Consider the following 20,661-nt stretch of genomic DNA (forward strand, 5'->3'; position numbering starts at 1 on the left):
GACTCATACAGCAATACCTTGTTATCTAATGATAACTTGGATTTGCGCCCAATGAGCCAATACATTTGATATAATTTTAGTCCTAGTTGTTTCCGTTTAGAGAGTATGTGCTTCTTCCAGATTAGGCGTCGATCTAAATGCATACCAAGATATTTAACATGCTCTGCTTGGGGGAGTTGACGATGATTGATATTCACTGGTGGACATGTTATTCTACGCAGGGTAAACGTTATATGCGTGGATTTTGATTCATTGGCTTTAATGCGCCATGTCTTCAACCATAATTGTATTTGCTCCAGGTGGGTTTGTAGGTTTATTGATGCTGTGACTGGATCTTCATGGGATGCTAAGATTGCTGTATTGTCTGCATATGTTGTCACAGTAGTTATTTTTGTGGTGGGCAGATCAGCCGTATACAGAAGATACAGTACTGGACCCAGTACACTACCTTGCGGAACTCCTGAATATATGGGATTTAATTCGGTATGTTCATCGCCTTGATTTACAATAAAATGTCTGTCAGTGAGATACGATTTTAGTAGCTGATAGTCCGGATGAGGGAGAAGTTTCTTTAGTTTAACCTGCAAGCCCGTATGCCATACTTTGTCAAAAGCCTGAGATATGTCTAGGAAAGCAGCCGAACAATATCTTTTGGCATTTAGGTCAGCGTTTATTTGGTTTACAAGTCTATGCACTTGTTCTATAGTCCCATGCTTATTGCGAAAGCCAAACTGATGTTCTGGAATAATTTTTCTTTTTTCTATTATATAGTTTAGTTTTTTTATGTATAATTTCTCGAAAACTTTCGAGATTATTGGTAATAAACTTATAGGTCGGTAGGAGGTCACATCTTCTGGTATTTTTCCTGGTTTAAGTATCATTAATATTTTAGCTACTTTCCAGATACTAGGGAAGTAATTAATTCGTAGCATAGCATTAAAAATATATGTTAATAGTTTTATAGCCTTTCCTGATAGTTCTTTTAAAATTTTGCCAGTAATTAAGTCATAACCAGGAGCTTTCTTAATATTAATCTCTCTCATTATTGTATGTTTAACTTTTTTGACCGTGAATTTCTCGTGCGGTAAATCCATTTGAAATGGCGAATCTAGAAAGCTAGTAATTTTATTTTCGTCATCTTTATGTAGCTGAGACTGGAAAGGTTTAAAAACATTTTTTAAGTGTTTTGAGAAAATGTCGGCCTTCTCTTTATTGCTTCTCGCCCAATTATTTTCGCTTGTTTTAATAGGTGGGTTATGCTGCTGGGATCTCCTAAGCTTTTTTGTTGCTTTCCACAACGAATAGTCTGTAGCCTCAGTTGATGTCAAGTTTTCTAGGTATTCTTGAATGCCTTGGTTCTGTTCGATTTGGATTAGATCTCTCAGCTCTTTTATGGCCCTATTAAATTTTCTTTTATTCTCTTCAGTCCTTTGCTGTTGCCAATTTCGTCGTAACTTTCTTTTTTCTGCTATCTTTTTCTGTATTGTACATGATATATGTGTATTTTTTCTTGGAAATGTTTTACTGTTGGGAGTCGCGGAATATGCTGCCTCCTGTATATTTTTTGTAAGATTTATTGCTGCTATTTCTATATCCATTTCAGTTTGTAACGGTAAGTTTAGAGAGATATTTTGGTCTAAGTTTTCTCTAAATGAGGGCCAGTTAGTTCTATTATTGCACAGAGAAGGGGGTTTATCTTTGATGGTAATTTTTGAAGAAATTGTTACTATTATTGGTGAATGATCAGAAGACAGGTCGAAACATGATTCTGCCTGACACTTGTTTGGATCAATATTTTTTGTAATACAGAAATCTATTGTATCTGGTTTTTTATTTCTGTCTGAAGGCCAATATGTTGGTTCACCAGTAGAGATATGTTGTAAGTTATCTTTCCTTATGGCTTTGAGCAGTTCTCTACCTTTTGAGGTTATTATTCTTGAACCCCACATTAAATGTTTTGCATTATAATCTCCTCCTGCTATAAATCTATTACCTAGCGTACTGAAGAATTCTTGAAATTGTTCTGCCTTGTTGTTATGTTTGGGTGGGCAATAAATCGCAGAAATTGTTAATGGTCCATGGGCTTCGTCTATGGTTATACTGGTGGCTTGCAGGTAGTCTTTGCGGAATTTTTCTTTTTCGAAATGCTTTATATCATCTCGAATTATTATGGCTGTACCTCCATGTGCTTTATCATCAGGGTGATTTGTATGATAAAGTTTATATTTAGGAACTTTCAGATAATTCTTGTCCGTAAAGTGTGTTTCGGAAACCATCATAACGTCAATATTTTGTTCATTTACGAACATTTTTAGTTCCCTGGCGTGTCGTTGGAGCCCATTGGCATTCCAGACGGCGATTTTGTAGCTATTGGTTTCAGGCATTAGGCAAGTTTGCTTACGACGGTTGTGAGTAGACCAAGCATCGTACTCATTTGATCCATTAGTTTGGCCATCATATTTTCTAATCTTGAGATGTTAGTTTCAGTAGGTTGAGATATTGTCTCTCGTTTTTGTGCTGAACCATTTTCAACTATTTGGGCATAAGTTATGTCTGGTTGACTTGTTCTGGTGGGTAGTGGTAGATTGGTAGTAGTGGATTGTTTTTGTTGATGCCTTTTTTCCCTTAATGCTGGATAGAGTTTCTGCTGTAGTTGCTTGTGAACTGCGCAACCCTTGTAGTTCGCTGGATGATTTCCTTTACAGTTAACACATTTCACTTTTTCATCGCGAACTTTACGAGTACAATCTCCTGTCTTATGTTCTCCTGCACATTTTACGCATTTATATGATTTGCGACAGTAAGTCTTTGTGTGCCCGTGCGCTTGACACCTTGTGCATTGTGGTATAATTCTTTTAATATGTGGTGGTTCGCATTTAATAATATTATTTTCCAATTTGGTGATTTCATACACCGCCTTATTATTTCCATTAGGTTTTATGTCTATATAAAACATAGGCAGAGGTTTTTTTGTCGTGTGATGTCGTATATTGTGAATATTTACGACCTCGTGGCCTTTTTCAGCTAGTGCTACCTTGATGGTGTTAAAATCCGTCCCGTGATGTAATCCTTTTAATACGAATTTAAATGTTCTCTCGGATTTTGGCCTGAATGTATGGTATTGGGTATTTCTTTCATCTAATTCTTTTATAAGAACTTTAAAGTGATCCGCTTCGAACAATTGGATTTTAATTGTTTCATAGCTCACTGTTTTAATTGTGTAGTTCGTAGTAATGGTTTTCAATAAGTCATGGATATTTTTTATTATTCCTACCTTATAGACTGTTATTGGTGGTGGTTTCGGAACAACTTTTTCAGGGCTTGGTTGTATGTTCTCTTCAATTTCTTCCGACAGGTTGCTAAAACTGTTTTTTGTCTCTATCGGTTTCTGCAACCAATAGTCACTGATTCTTGTTTGTTTCCTCGCGATTTCTTCTTCTGGACTTCTCAATCGTTTTTTGTTAATGACTGTAGTCCATTCTGATGGTGGAGTTTGCGTTATTGCTGCTTGTTCTAATCTTATATCAAAGTGTGCAGGTGATTTGGTTGAATCGCTATGGTTTGCCATTTTTTAATTTTTAATATTTTATTTAATTTACTTCCAGAGGATAAAAAAATAAAATAAATACATTGTTTATTTCACGCACTTCATTTTTCACGTACGTTATTTTAGCACTAGTTTTTTACTATAAATACTATAAATGAATTTCAAAAGGACTGTTGTAAAATAAGATGAAATAATTTTAAACACTAATAAAAATGAGATGCAGTCCTTTTGTCTGGTCACGTAAACACGTATTCACTCCGGATAAAGATAAAACACGAAATATATACTTATTTTGGTATTAACCAAACGAAATTTCTTATTAAATTTCTATTAAAATGTATAGTTTTTACGATATGTGACATAAACTCACTCATTTTTCGAAAATACACTTTTCATTGTACAACCTAAAAAGTAAAAGTTGCATAAAAATATTTTACTACCATTCGATTCAACGTAAAATTCTTCATAAACCTTGTAATTTTCACTAAGCTCTGATTACTTAAACAGAAATAACAGCAAAAACCATCAAAATGCAAAAAATAGCAAATTTTCACGACTATATATATGGAAAAAGTGACAAAATTTTGTATCTCTCGGAGAGAGATAAAACCCTCAAAATATATGTATTTTGGCGTGAAAGAAAGGAAAATCTATGTTAAATTGCTTCAGGATGTACGGTTTTTAAGATATGTAACATTAACAGACATCTATTAATTTTTTAAAAATACACTATTCATTGCATAACTTTAAAACTAAACATTGCACAAAAATTAATATACTACCATTCGATTCAGCGTAAAATTCTTCATAATCCTTATGATTTTCACTAAGCTCTGATTATTTAAACAGAAATGACAGCAAAAACCATGAAAATGGCGAAAAATCGCAAATTTTCACGACTATATATATAGAAAAAGTGACAAAATTTTATATCTCTGGAATAGAGATAAAACCCTCAAAATATATGTATTTTGGCGTGAAAGAAAGGAAAATCTATGTTAAATTGCTTCAGGATGTACGGTTTTTAAGATATGTAACATTAACAGACATCTATTAATTTTTTAAAAATACACTATTCATTGCATAACTTTAAAACTAAACATTGCACAAAAATTAATATACTACCATTCGATTCAGCGTAAAATTCTTCATAATCCTTATGATTTTCACTAAGCTCTGATTATTTAAACAGAAATGACAGCAAAAACCATGAAAATGGCGAAAAATCGCAAATTTTCACGACTATATATATAGAAAAAGTGACAAAATTTTGTATCTCTCGGATAGAGATAAAACCCTCAAAATATATGTATTTTGGCGTGAAAGAAAGGAAAATCTATGTTAAATTGCTTCAGGATGTACGGTTTTTAAGATATGTAACATTAACAGACATCTATTAATTTTTTAAAAATACACTATTCCTTGTATAACTTTAAAACCAAACATTGCACAAAAATTACTATACTACCATTCGATTCAGCGTTATATTCTTTATAATCCTTATGATTTTCACTAAGCTCTGATTACTTAAACAGAAATGACAGCAAAAACCATGAAAATGGCAAAAAATCGCAAATTTTCACGACTATATATATGGAAAAAGTGACAAAATTTTGTATCTCTCGGATAGAGATAAAACCCTCAAAATATATGTATTTTGGCGTGAAAGAAACGAAAATCTATGTTAAATTGCTTCAGGATGTACGGTTTTTAAGATATGTAACATAAACTGACATCTATTAATATTTTAAAAATACACTATTCATTGTATAACTTTAAAACTAAACACTGCACAAAAATTACTATACTACTATTCGATTCAGCGTAAAATTCTTCATAATCCTTATGATTTTCACTAAGCTCTGATTACTTAAACAGAAATGACAGCAAAAACCATGAAAATGGCAAAAAATCGCAAATTTTCACGACTATATATATGGAAAAAGTGACAAAATTTTGTATCTCTCGGATAGAGATAAAACCCTCAAAATATATGTATTTTGGCGTGAAAGAAACGAAAATCTATGTTAAATTGCTTCAGAATGTATGGTTTTTGAGATATATAACATAAACAGACATGTACTAATTTTTTTAAAATACACTATTCCTTGTATAACTTTAAAACCAAACATTGCACAAACATTATTTTAATACCATTCGATTCAGCGTAAAATTCTTCATAATCCTTATGATTTTCACTAAGCTCTGATTACTTAAACAGAAATGACAGCAAAAAGCATGAAAATGGCAAGAAATCGTAAATTTTCACGACTATATATATGGAAAAAGTGACAAAATTTAGTATCTCTCGGATAGAGATAAAACCCTGAAAATATATGTATTTTGGCGTGAAAGAAACGAAAATCTATGTTAAAATGCTTCAGAATGTACGGTTTTTAAGATATGTAGCATAAACAGACATCTATTCATTTTTCAAAAACACACTTTTCATTATATAACTTTAAAACTAAACATTGCACAAACATTATTTTAATACCATTCGATTCAGCGTAAAATTCTTTATAATCTCTGTTCATTAACCTACGATTATTTGAATGGAAATGACAGTAAAACTATAGAAACTGATATTATAGGTAAAAAAAAGAATAAAATCCATAAAATATTGCGTATAGATCCAGAGAAAAGATAGCTATAGGCAATCAAACAACAATAACAATAAACAGAGATGAAAAAATAATGTCCAGCTAATACATCAAAAACACACAACATCTCAATATAATTTTAGAGATTCGTAATAATGAAAGTGTCTAAGAAGTAATTTACAAGTGGTAATATATGCAATAAACCATTCCACAAATTATATTTTGTTTGATCCAATTCGAACTATATCAAGCCAGGAAAACTTATATCTGTTTGTAAACAAATGTTTGTGTACCCGATTTCTATCAATGAATCACCATTTTAATTCTTATTAATATTTGAAACGCCTTATTAAATCACTTTATATTATTCGTCATTGTCGTTACAATGAATCCAACCTTTGCAAAATTAATTAGGGAATAAAAATCAGGTTAACACTGATACGAGCAATCAACAGTATAGCAGTGCGTGCTTTTTTCCTCCAATACAATAGCTAAAATATGATAAAGAGTTTATAGTATGATAATATGACAACTAGTTACAATAATACACAGTGGATGGACAAAATAATATGAACACCTGACATATACACAATGCTTCTAAAACAATGCAATTCTTCGTAGCATAGTGTCTGAATACATCTGTTCCAACGGAATATTAATCCATTCTTCAGATATTCGTTGATATTCTGTTGTTCCTCCAACCAAGATTGATTTTATTTGGATGTATATATGAGATCATTTTGGAATATGACAGTGTCTGGTAGCAATATGCTGGTCACAGTAAAGACTTAGTCATTGAGGATGTCGAGATATATATTCACAGTAATCCGACCAGTGATGTAAATGAGAGAACTAGCTGAATAGTACGATATTCTCGTTCAAATCCTAACGAAATATCCCCCATGTTTTAGTGTAGAAAACGGACAGTCAAAACGTACTATATTGCATGGTCTTCATATTATTTTGTCTATCCCCTGTAGACCACCGACTATTTGAACGTTAATAAGTCTCAAGAGGTCGAAATTATGGGCCGATAACTGTTGGTTTTTTCTTCACGATAATGCACCTTCTTAGGAAACTCATTAGAAAAATATGGTCACAGGGTTTTATACCTTCCTTCCTATCACTGCGTACATAATCCTGTCAAAATCATATGCAGAATGGCATTGAATTATTATATTATTATTAAATTAGAATTAGAATTATTAAGTTTAAATTAGATTAGAATATAGATATGCTGATCGAGATAGATATACCATGAAGAACTGTTTGGACTTGTGGAAGTCTATAATAACACTTTCGGTTTGAGTGAACTCAATCAGACACAAAGAAGAAGAAATTGACAAATGCTGGAATAGTCAACAAGTGATTGATAGATTGAAAATTAACAACTTAATTAACTATATCTACATAACTATATAACTCATAATTCATTGGTACATGATTCCCACTTACTTTTTGGGTCATTAGACAGCTTCATCTTGTCCAGAGACGACGAATCCCGGTCGTTGTACACCAGCACGCCACTGGCACGACTCTTGAACGCGTTCTCCACTTTTCGGTCGAAGTTACACTGGCCCCGCTTCATCAGGGCGATCCAGGGAGTTCCTGCAACACGCTCGGTGAGTTTATTATGATCGGACAACAGGTCCTGGCACAGTTTTACCGGGAAGCGGTAGTTTGCCGTCGGAACGGGAGCTCTCGAACGGATACAAACATCCGGTATGGTCGTCGGGTCGGTGTTTGGACGTCACATGAACCAGGAGACCATACGCAGGTCCTGAAATCAGAGAATAAGTACCGTAGAGTCAGGAAAGATACGTTAATTCAACAATATGTCATTCTGCTATCGGTATTTATTTATTAACAAAGATTTTAGTGAGATTTCTCCGTTAGTCGGCACTAGCGTCACAGATAGGAAACTCAAATAAGTTTCCGCCCTTTTTAAGGAGGCTGGTCTAGTTTAGAAATTTGAAAAAAATTGATTTTAAAAAAGGGTTCCTTGAATCAACCTTCTTTAGAAAAAAAAACTATGCATCCACAGTCAAAGACTAGAATTAAGAACAGAAATAAACAGTAAGAAACAGAATTGGCCAAAGAATAGAAACAAAATTAGTTAGAACAGTGACAGAATTGGTTAAAGAATAGAAACTGACAGCCAAACGCAGAACAAGAATCAGTGTCAAATTAAGAACAGAAATAAACAGTAAGAAACAGAATTGGCCAAAGAACAGAAATAAAATTAGTTAGAGAACAGAGACAGAATTGGTTAAAGAATAGAAACAGAAATAGTAATAGAATAGAAACAGAACAGCCAAACGCAGAACAGAATCAATGTCAAATTAAGTACAGAAATAAACAGTAAGAAACAGAATTCGTCAAAGAATAGAAACAAAATTAGTTAGAGAACAGAGGCATAAACAGCAATAGAATAGAAACAGCAAAACGCAGAACAAGAATCAGTGTCAAATTAAGAACAGAAATAAGCAGTAAGAAACAGAATTGGTCAAAGAATAGAAACAAAATTAGTTAGAGAAGAGAGACAGAATTGGTCAAATAATGGACACAGAAATAGCAATAGAATAGAAACAGAACAGCAAAACGCAGAACAAGAATCAGTGTCAAATTAAGAACAGAAATAAGCAGTAAGAAACAGAATTGGCTAAAGAACAGAAATAAAATTAGTTAAAGAACAGAGACAGAATTGGTTAAAGAATAGAAATAGAAATAGTATTAGAATAGAAACAGAACAGCCAAACGCAGAACAAGAATCAGTGTCAAATTAAGAACAGAAATAAACAGTAAGAAACAGAATAGAAACAAAATTAGTTAGAGAACAGAAGCATAATTGTCCAAAGAATAGAAACAGAAATAGTAATAGAATAGAAACAGAACAGCCAAACGCAGAACAAGAATCAGTGTCAAATTAAGAACAGAAATAAGCAGTAAGAAACAGAATTGGTCAAAGAATAGAAACAAAATTGGTTAGAGAACAGAGACAGAAATGGTCAAGGAATAGAAACAGAAATAGTAATATACCAGAAACAGAACAGTCAAAAGCAGAACAAGAATAGTTTCAAATTAACAACAAAAATAGACAACCAGAAATAGTATTATTCCAGAAGAAACAGAACAGCCAAGTGTCAAGAAACGTCACAATCATTTTGATACACTTTCTAGTTTTCGTCTCCTACTTTATATACTTGTTTTTGCGCATTATTTTTTTTAATCTATAAAAAAACAATACTCTCGCAAAAAAAGTAAAAGACAATGGACTTCTTTTACCACGAAACATCTCGTTCAAGCTTATCGAATATCCTGCGCGACACGCTGAGGTCGAGCTTTATAGCTAAACCCAATTATCTTTCTAAAAAAATCATAAAATGCCATTAGTACTGCACGCTAATCAAATTACATCCAACTAATTATTTTGAGGCGTTACGGAGCTTCATTAATAAACGGAAACAACATTAATAACATCGATTAATATTACCGAGCATTTTTGCGTTATAGGGGAATTAATATCGAGGGCTTTTACAATATATACAAGGTGCGTTCGAAAGTAAATGATATATTTTCGGAATAAGGACTAATTATTTTAAATAAGCTCATTTAATATCTACTTAGTACTTTATAGAGTGACAAAAAACATCTTAATCATAGAATGTCACGTTAAACTTCTTGCATGGCCTGCACACTGATGCAGTGGACTTATTTAATCCATAAATAAATGATTCCGAAAACATAGGAAACACAAGGTGTTAGATTAGGAAAATACGGAGGTATCTTTATATAGCATGACAATTATATACAGATGATTAGGAACAGTATTCGAAGTTTATGTAATTTATACTTTATATATTTATTTGAATAAATGATGTTGCTTTTAAAAGGTCATTTTATCTTAAATAGGCACTGGTATCATTATTATTGTTTTTGTGAAGTGGCAACACAGTGTGCACGCGTTATTTATCAATTGTGTGAAGTTTCTTCTCATTTAGTCATTGTGAGTTAAAACGCACGCTTTGCAGTATTGTTGTATTGTCTAGATATTATAATTTCATCAATTTTAACCTGACTTTTGTGTCTAAAACAATTAAAAGGTAAGTAATTAATGTCTTGTTCATTAATTTACGTTTTATTAATGATTCGATGCGATTACCTGAAATTTTCAACCCTTCAACACCAATGAATAGTTAGGCGAAAAAATCAGTGCCAAAATAAAACAAATAATATTACGAAAAATTAAGCTAAAAAGTCCAATTAGGATTTAGCATCTGGGAAAATGTCATAAAGACCCTCTACAAGGTGCAAACATTTAAAACATTTATATTCAATATAATACTACGAATACAATATCAGGTCCAACCGCTTCAATATTGCGATTTCGTTACTTGCCAGGGCAAAAAAGAAGAGTTTTCTATTCTCTTCTGAGTGACGATGAAATATGGATCTACTAAGATAATCCTTCGTATATGACAATGCTGTGTATATGATGACACCAGCAAGATGTAAGGTAAAAGGTGAGGCAAACGCCGACGGAATGAGAAAATTGATCGATGTTTGCATCGCAGCCAAAGCAACATCGTTCTTTCAACACGATGTCATCATATAAATATAGGAGAAACTTGTAGAAAATATATTGATTAATATATATCGTACCAGTTTCTCTCAAAAAATGCCTTTTTGACATGAAAAAATGGTCAGAATACATTCAAGCACCTAATACAATAAAACAGCCTCAAAATTAATTCACGGTCCTCCCGATGAGGTCCTACTCACCAACAAAACCTCCTCCGTACCGTCCCACTTCAGTTTTGTCCCATTTCCAGCCGTGATCAGTCTTAAAGGTGACGTTCAAAAAAGCAGACGTGAAAGAGTTGTCCTCGGCGTTCAGGTTGAAGTTGATCGAGTTCGAGGTGACCCCGTCCTCTGGCGTGGCCTCGGAGATGGCCGCCTCGATGAACTGGAGACCCACCACCACCAGTATGGAGTAACGCAGATGGAATACTTTGTTTTTCACTTGCATCTTTCGACTGAACACTCTGTGGAATATCTGAAACAATAAAGGGAAGGTTTTACCGATTTGCCGCGGCAGTGTCGTGGTATTTTAATGATGCTACTTGATATATTCTTCAAGTGTTGTCACAAAATACGTTGTCCTGTCACTTAAAGTTATACTGTAGTGATAAAACTGTCATTTAACATGGCTTTCATATCATAACAATATTTATAATTTGTAGAGAACTTTATAATTTCCAAAACAATGGAGTACTTGAATGATACATTCATATTTGATTGGTTAACAAGGTTATGTAATTATTTATCTTTTGTGTTGTGAAAGAAGGGTGGTTCTTAATACTTAGTTAGTTTAGTTACTTAATATTTTGAAAAAGGGGCAATTTATTTTTGAACATAGTCTCCTTTTAGCTCGATATAACAGGTAAATTGAAAAGTCCCCGGTCTAACACAGAGATGGCGCTACTATTGCTACACAAAAGATGCGTGTATAAATTTGACAGTTGTCGGATCATTAGTTTGTAAATTATAGCATTTTGAGTGAAGCAACTTTTGTTATTGTCAAAAAAATTGATAAAAAGGAATTTAGCGTGTTGATAAAATATTGCTTTTTAGAGGGAAAAAATACAGTTGAAGCAAAAACTTGATATCATATCATTCACAAATATTTGCGTATGAGAAAGCTCTGTGCAAAGTGGGTGTTGCGCGAGCTCACTTTTGACCAAAAACAACGACGAGTTGATGATTCGAAGCAGTGTTTGAAGCGTAATAAACCAGAGTTTTTGTGTCGATATGTGACAATGGATGAAACATGGCTCCAGCACTCCGAAGTCCAATCGAGTGGACTGCATACGATGGACCCGCTCAAAAGCGTGAGAAAACGCAACAGTCGGCTGGCAAAGTTATGACGTCTGTATTTTGGGATGCGCATGGAATAATTTTCATTGACTACCTTGAAGAAGGTAGGACCATCAACAGCGACTATTATATAGCATTATTGGACTTTCTGAAGGACGAATTCGCCGAAAAACGTCCGCATTTGAAGAAAAATAAAATGTTGCTTCACCAAGTCAATGTCACAAGTTAGTGAAAACGATGTCAAAAATACATGATTTGGGTTTCGAAATGCTTCCCCATCCACCGTATTCTCCAGATCTGGCCGCCAGCGTCTATTTCCTGTATTCCAGATCTCAAAAGAATGCTCGTTGGGAAGAAATTGACAGAAACATGACAACTTAATAAATTGTAGTCGAATTTCGACCCAACAAAACTTTGAAAAAGATTACAATGTTTAAATATTTCTCCATCTTGGTATCTTCTATCTATCACATAGACAGAAGATGGTTATCTTCCATCAGTGGTATAATGGTGTCCCATCACCAAGTATATAATTTAAACGGTTTTTTTTACTGTAGTTTCAACTGATGAATTGCCAAGTGTTATATTGAAAGTATTTTTACTCAATGTTCTTCAATATTCAATCACATTTCATGGTTAGTGTGTCTGGAATAATCACTCACTACAATTCTACAAAAGTTCTACTATTCTTTTTAAAATTATTATTTCAGTTACTGCCACTATCGTCAAACTTATTCTGGGGAAATTTAGATTATCTGAAATCTGAAATCAGTTCTATTCTTTTTCAATGATCTTTTCTTTCCACTGGTAGATGAACAAGACTTTGAAAGATATTACAATGTATAAATAGTTCTCTCTAAATTTAGAAAGAAAAATCCTTAAAATGAATAATGAATAAAACCAAACACGAAATCCCATCAGTGGGTATAATCTTTATAACGCAAAACACGTAAAAAAAACTAAACCAATTTAGCTAATGCTATTATTTAATGATGTTCTACAACCGGCCGGTTGTGTGGCTTTACTGGAATCACGACGTACAAAGCCACATCCAAATCCCGTTTTATTTCAGTTACTGTTTAATTGGCCCCATAAAATAATAAGCTTCGCAGTTGCTGCGGAATTAAAACTGATAAATACGCTGTCGGCGCTAATGCAACCGCGATATAGTTGCAGAATCGTGCAGAATGAAGCTCAAAATCGGTGAAAATTTGTTTCTAACAAAAGGGTAATAAGGTTATCGTTGAATAAATATTGTCAAAATGTTGTTCTGTATGTTCAACAAGGAAAAAATAGTAATATTTACTTTTTGGAACGTAAATATAATTAGTCTCGGTAATTAAATGAAAACAAATGTCGGCTTAATACAGCACTTAGTACTAGCAAAGCACTGAAATAACCGACTATCTTTGGAAAACTATCCTATGACAATACGTTTTTACTTTACACAGAATAAAAGTTATTTCTGCAAAAAATGTTCGCAATTTTGGTCGAACCCGAAAATTTGTTTTAGTTCAGTTTGGCTTTGACATACAAGAAAATTCTAATCTAAATAAAATAATCGAACAAAAATGTTAACTATAATTATAATTATATTAATATTATTAAGTTATTATGTTGATAACATTTTAGTTTAGGCCTCATTTGTTTTCTTTATTGTCTATATGAGTACCTAATAATTATGTTCCTTTTTAGTTACCAAATAATGTGGAAAATTATATTTAATATAACGTGGAGGGTTTAGTAGTACAAGTGTGGATGAAGTCACTATATATTTCCACAAGATTCGAATGCCAACCAGACAGAAGAAAATAAGCTTCTAACTGAACTCAACATTCAGTGATTTTCACTACTGATTCTCCGACTATATATTCTCAAAATACAAAGAAAAATACTAATTAAATTCAAACCTTCAACAAGTGTCAATCAAATCCTATCATGGTTAGACCACAACAAGTCAATATTGAATATCTGGTTCCTGTTACTTGAAGTAGTTCGATGGGGTATACTTCAAGGTTCAGGGTAAGTGATATTTGATTAAACAATGTGATTTTATCAAGACCTTAGAGCCTATTATATGGATGTTAAGGCAAACAAAAGTTTCAAAGACTTCAGAAATAAAATAAACTCCAGAAATAAAATTTCTGCACCTGATTTGCCCAAATGTTACAAGATAATTTGATACAAAATCGGATACAGTTTTTGTTTCCACAGAGCTGTTAAAAGTTTGAGAAAATCAAACATTCATCATCAAGTATATAATTTAGACGGTTTTTTGTTTGTAGTTACTATCAACTATATAAAATAAATATTTTGGTGATTCTGTCAAATGCATTTACATCTGTATCTTCAAATTTTCATCATAAAATATTTCAGTATCTTTGCCATTGACACAAATTTGATTTGTCTTGCCAAATATAGGAGAATTTATTTCAATAATACTGTTCTCCCAACTGATGAATTGCCAAGTGTTATACTGAAAGAATTCTTACTTAATGTTCTTCAATATTCAATCACATTTCATGGTTAGTGTGTCTGGAATATTCACTCACTTCAATTCTACAAAAGTTCTACTATTCTTCTTAAAATTATTATTTCAGTTACAGTCACTATCGTTACATCCATTCTAGGCAAATTTAGATTATCCTGCCTTAATGAATATCCGTTCTATCTTTTCACTGATCTTTTCTTTCCACTGGTAGAACAAAACCAATTTTTTAACCGTGAAATATAATCAAAGGGCGCTAAAAATGTCAAACGTTGGAATGTGGAAATGATGATTAGGAAGCGGTGAGTGACGTCAATGTTTCGTAGCCCTTCTGATTGATGTTTTAACAAAACATGGCCAATTTTGAAATATTGTGCTTCTTTATTTTTGGTAAAATCTTAGTAGTACTTTTAATTTTAAAATAAATTTATGTTTAATAATTTATCTACAGTATATTCTTAATATAAATCAATATTTTAGAGATTCTTTATTACAAGCTCGGTGAGCCTATTGACAATATTCTTCTAGTTCTATTTATTAACAATCAGTTATGTTTACTTCCGTGTGAAATATTAGCATCAACACGCTCAAGGCTCTTTTTTATCATAACCTTTGAAAGAACTTGACTCCTACATCTTGAATGTATATCCAAGATATTGGTATCTCGCTGCTTCTGCATTGTTTCTTGTTTACCAACGGTTCTATAAACATCAGAGTAAAGCACTAAATGCCAAGGATCTGCGGACAACGACTGCACATGTATCTAAATAGCTACTGAATCTTTTCTATTCTGTGTTTAAGAATTTCACAAAAATATCAGGCCTATAAAGGGTTTACAACAAATGGTGTTACTGTGTATCAAATCGTATAGGGTATATTTATAACTAACTTCATGTTGAATCCTCACGAATGCTAGTCAATGAAGTCATCGAATGCTGTATGAAGCTGTATGAATGCGAATTTTAGACAGTATGGTACGACAGCAGACAGGCCTCGTTCTGGAAGACAACGAACGTCTCATAACACTGAAAATGTGGCTTTGGTACGCGATAGTGTAGCAGAGTCCCCAGAAACATCAATTCGGGGACGCGCTTCCCAGTTACACATTTCTGCACACAGTTTTAGGCGAACTTTGAAAACTGATTGAAATTGTTTCCGTACAAAATTCAATTAATCCAAAAATTATTACCAAGAAATCCTGATCAACGAGTTGAGTATAGTAATGCAATCCTAAGACTGGTGAAATTGAAGATTTTTCGCCTAAATTGATAATGAACGATGAAGCCTATTTTCTTCTCAGTGGCCACGTCAATAAACAGAACATTTAGTTTTGGGAAACACAGAATCCTCAATTAATTAATGAAACATCATTGCATCCACTAAAAACAACTGTATGGTGTGATATTCATGCTGGAAACATCATTGCTCCCTGTTCTTTTGAAAATGACCAAGGTGTTGCAGTTACTGTTACTGCTGAACAGTACCAAGACATGATTCGAAATTTCTTGTGCCTGAAATGGAAGACCAAGGAACAATTCAGTTATCGAATGACGTTTTTCCACGAAGACTAATTTCACGAAGTGGCGACTTAGCATTGCCATCCAGATCTCCGAATTTAACAGCGCCAGACTCCATTCTTATGGGGTTTCTTTAAAATCAAAAGTTTATATGAATAAGCCCGAACCGATTCAACATCTTAAAGACAATATTCGTCACGAAATTAAAGATGCTTAAAAAATTATGCCTTAAAAAGAGCCGAAAGTTGCATAGCAAATCGCGGTCACTATTTAGCTGATATAATTTTTCAATCATAACGAAAAAAAAATGTAAAGACCAAATAAACCAATTTTATGAAAACGAAACTTACTTATCTTTTCTTTGAGCAAAGTTATAGGCAATCAAAATGGTAGCGGGACTTTTGCCACGTTGTATAGGGTAATTTATTTTTTGATAATGAAATTTCAACGGTAGAGTTTCAAGATGTTACATATCACTACATAGTATAAAACAAAGTGGCCTTTTCTGTCCCTATATCCCTATGTGCGCTTAAATCTTTAAAACTGCGCAACGGATTTTGATGCGGTTTTTTTCAATAGATAAAGTGATTCAAGAGGAAGGTTTATATGTATAATACATGCATAATATACTAAGGCAACATTGCTAATTTTAGAGGTTTCTAACGTGATGTCGTAAATTAACCTATTTTTTTAGGCTTATTTAGCAATTAGCAAAAACGCTGCCTAACCCTACGAGTTAGATCAAATTAATGTACTACAGTATTGTACACCATAAAAAGGTCTACAAAAAAATCCGCGATGGTATATGTTTATCTTTTAGGGATAACCCACATTAACCATTTTTATTGTTTACTTTTTACGTGAGAAAATGGCTTATTTACGAAGCTATTTTAAGCAATACGGCATTAATCCTTATCGAATTAAGTACCTTAAATACAGTGTGCAATTAATATAGATCAATATGGTTCCTTACAGCATGTAAATTAAACAAATATTTTCGGAGATATTACAAATTTAAAATTTGCGTTTAAAAATGTGTAATGTAATAAAAATTGTATGAATTTAGATATTCCAAAGATAGCAGGAAATCTTCATAGTAAGTATAAGGGAAGAGGAATTGTTTTACTCCAAATTTAATGCGTGCAGGCCAAGGGCAGTAATGAATGAACCAAAAATACTGGATCGATTTTAATCATGTTTTCATTGAGTGACATAGGCATATATATTTTATGCCCGTGCAAAGTCGGAGCGGGTCGCTATGTTTTTATATACAACGTTCATATTTTTTCTGTAGTGTATTTAATTTAGTATCAGCATTGCACCCGTGCGAAGCCGGGGCGGGTCGCTAGTAATGAAATAAGACGTAAAAATGACATCTGAAAAAGAATACAAGATTATGGTTTTTACCTGATAATAAAAAATTACTACTTCGATCAAAATACAAGGGAAACCAAAAAGCAATAAAGAAATAAATAATTAATTATAATAGGAGAAATAGGAAGTGATCACTATTCGGTAGTAGTGACAATGAATTAAGAGAAGTCAATGGATTACAGTTGGAAACTTGCAAGGGACAAAATGACAAAATAAACAAACCAGAAACATTAACCCAGTAATTTGACAGAAGAATAAACAACTGGACAACCCAACAGAAAACCCAGAAGAAAAGCAAAGCAATAGTAAAACAAACAAACAAACAGTACAAGACGCAATAAAGAAAACATGGATATAATTTGGAGAAAGAATAGAAAAACTGTAAAAATAACTTGAAACTTTTTTACAGCGTTTTAAAAATTTCAGAAGAGTAAAATTATATAATTATAGACACATAAAAGATAAAGGAAGCGACATAATAACTGAAGATAGCAAGTTACCAAGATAGCAAGTTAGCAAGATAGCATTTTTCCTAATATATATAAAACTTATTTTATGATTTATTGAAACAGAATCTTACAGTTCGTAATCCAAGATCTCTGTATCACCGTTTTCACATAATTTCTCACACAAGACTATTTTTACTCAAGCCACACTGTCAGAAATAATAACTTCCTAACTAAACCAACCAAATATAATAGGAAACAAGATAATTTTATCAAATAAATACAGTTTAAACAAACGTTAATCTTATTTTGCTACAATATACTGAACTACAATGAAAATGTTTCGAGCTTATATTTTTTTATAAATTTGAACTTCATATTTTTACCGTTTTTTTTTTAAGAAAAATCACTTTAGAGATTGATAATTGCTATCTATGATACAGTACAGAGTGCAAATAGTTATTTCTAAGTGATATTTTGAACATTGTTGGCTGACTATGTTCAGTGAAATCATATTACAGCCGCTTCGACTGAAAACAAAATTATACATCTTCCTCCTTATCCACCAGATTTGGTATTGTGTGACTTCTGGTATCTTTTGAGTACAAAAAGACACTTATATGGGAAAAGTTCATCCCGAATTCAGGGACACATATCGCTGTTAAACCTTAGTTTGATAGCTACTGTTTAACAGTTCATGAAGTCAGTCTTTCTTGATTTTCTGTTAGAAGTGTTACCATTATTATTGTGTTGGTGTTTTCTGTTTTTTTTTTATTTCTATTAATTTACTTTAACAACTTCTTTAATGTATCTTCTTTCTTTACTTCTTTGTGTTCTTATTTCTTCTTGATTCTTCATTGTTCTGCTATATCTCTCCCTCCGTTTTTTCTTTTCCAGTCCAATCTATGATCAGATTGCTCTATAATTGTTACTTGGCTTCTATTTGATATGACTTTTTCTCTTTTTCTTAATCCGTCTAGTTTCTTTATCTACTTTTTCGACTTTTTATAATGTTTTACTAATTCTTTAAAAATATTAGGGAAAAACACTTTTTATTAGATTTAAATTCAAGCCTGTGTCATATGAAGTCAGTATACAGTCGATAAATCATGAAGTTGGACGCAAAAGCATCAAGCACTATATTTTTTCGTTATTTAGTTCACAAACTTATATATTTTCCAAACCAAGGACCTTTTTCTGGTCGACAGAGTAGCACTTTTATAATATATTAGAAAACAATAATATAGGGATTTATCGATATTTTTACTATTTTCGATATTCCTGCAGAATCTGTCGCAAAACACTGACGCAATTCACTCTGATTGCTATAATATTACATCAAGTAACAGGTCAATTGAGAAGTCCCCGGCCTCACACATAGATGGCGCTACTAGAATATGTTATATATGTTTTTTAGTTAATCTCTAACCCTCAAAAGATGCGTGTATAAATTTGACAGCTATCGGATCATTAGTTTGTGAATTATAGCATTTTGAGTGAAGCAACTTTTGTTATTGTGAAAAAAACGGACAAAAAGAATTTCGCATGTTGATAAAGTATTGCTTTTTGAAGGGAAAACATACAGTTGAAGAAAAACTTGGCTTGATGCCGAGTTTCCGGACACTGCTCCAGGAAAATCAACCATTAAGGATTGGTATGCTAAGTTTAGACGTGGTGAAATGAGCAGCGAAGACGGTGAACCCAGTGGACGCCTAAAAGAGGTTGTTATCCACGAAAACATTTAAAAAATCAACAAAATGATTTTGAATGGCCGTAAATTGAAATTGAATGAAATAGCAGACACTCTAAAGATATTAACTGAACGGATACATCATATGATTCACGAATATTTGGGTATGAGAAAGCTCTGTGCAAAATGGGCTCACTTTTGACCAAAAATAACGACGAGTTGATGATTTGGAGTGTTTGAAGATGATCAAGAGTAATAAACCCGAGTTTCTGCGTCGATATGTGACAATGGATGTAACATGGCTCCATCATTTCACTCCGAAGTCCAATCGACAGTCATCCGAGTAGACTGCACACGATGAACCCGCTCCAAAGCGTGGGAAAACGCAACAGTCCGCTGGCAAGGTTATAGCGTCTGTATTTTGGGATGCGCATGGAATAATTTTCATTGACTACTTTGAAAAAGCAAGGACCATCAACAGTGACTATTACATAGCATTATTCGACCGTTTGCAGGACTAAATCGCCGAAAAAACGGCCGCATTTTAAGAAAAAGAAAGTGCTGCTTCACCAAGACAATTCACCGAATCAAAAATCCACGAAATGGGCTCCGAATTGCTTCCTCATCCACCATATTCTCCAGATTTGGCCCCCGGCGACCATTTCCTGTTCTCAGATCTCAAAAGAACGCTCGCTGGGAAGAAATTTTCGTCGAATGAAGAGGTGATCGCTGAAACTAAAGTCTATTTTTACCAAAAAAAGAGGTTTTACTATGGCAGGTCGGGAACTTTTCAATTGACCTGTTACATTATCAATCTCGATCTAAATATGTAAATAAATCCATTAATCCGATTTCAGTAGATAAATACAATATTTCCGTGATCGCTGATTACTGTCATTAAACAAAACGTCAAAAATTTCGTATAAATTCAGGAAACATTCAAAAGAATATTTATTTCCTTGTCGCGCAGCCTTATCTATTAACCAAACAACATTTCACAAGAAAAGCGATTTAATAATTATGTGTACAATTCGAGGCGAGTGGGCCTAGGAAACAGATGAATCGTATTGTTGACAGCTCGTTGCTGTGATAGTATTAACGAGGCTCGTGCCGAATGAA

The 20,661-nt window shown here is 33.1% G+C and overlaps 1 protein-coding gene across 2 annotated transcripts in view; it reads right to left on the reverse strand.

The window, feature by feature from the left end:
* LOC143205048 (E3 ubiquitin-protein ligase goliath) overlaps positions 1–20,661 on the reverse strand; it is a 77,360-nt gene that overhangs the window by 46,726 nt on the left and 9,973 nt on the right. For both annotated transcript variants that reach the window (XM_076418040.1, XM_076418041.1), the window contains exons 2-4: positions 10,933–11,206; positions 7,817–7,930; positions 7,606–7,758 (exon numbers count right to left, since the gene is read on the reverse strand). In XM_076418040.1, the coding sequence (XP_076274155.1) occupies positions 7,606–7,758; positions 7,817–7,930; positions 10,933–11,179 (514 nt within the window). In that variant the 5' untranslated portion in view covers positions 11,180–11,206. The remainder of the gene's footprint in view (positions 1–7,605; positions 7,759–7,816; positions 7,931–10,932; positions 11,207–20,661) is intronic.

Source organism: Rhynchophorus ferrugineus, unplaced genomic scaffold, assembly GCF_030347505.1.
Source record: "Rhynchophorus ferrugineus isolate W39M unplaced genomic scaffold, kcgeb_rfMv2 rfM11, whole genome shotgun sequence".
Taxonomy (NCBI): domain Eukaryota; kingdom Metazoa; phylum Arthropoda; class Insecta; order Coleoptera; family Curculionidae; genus Rhynchophorus; species Rhynchophorus ferrugineus.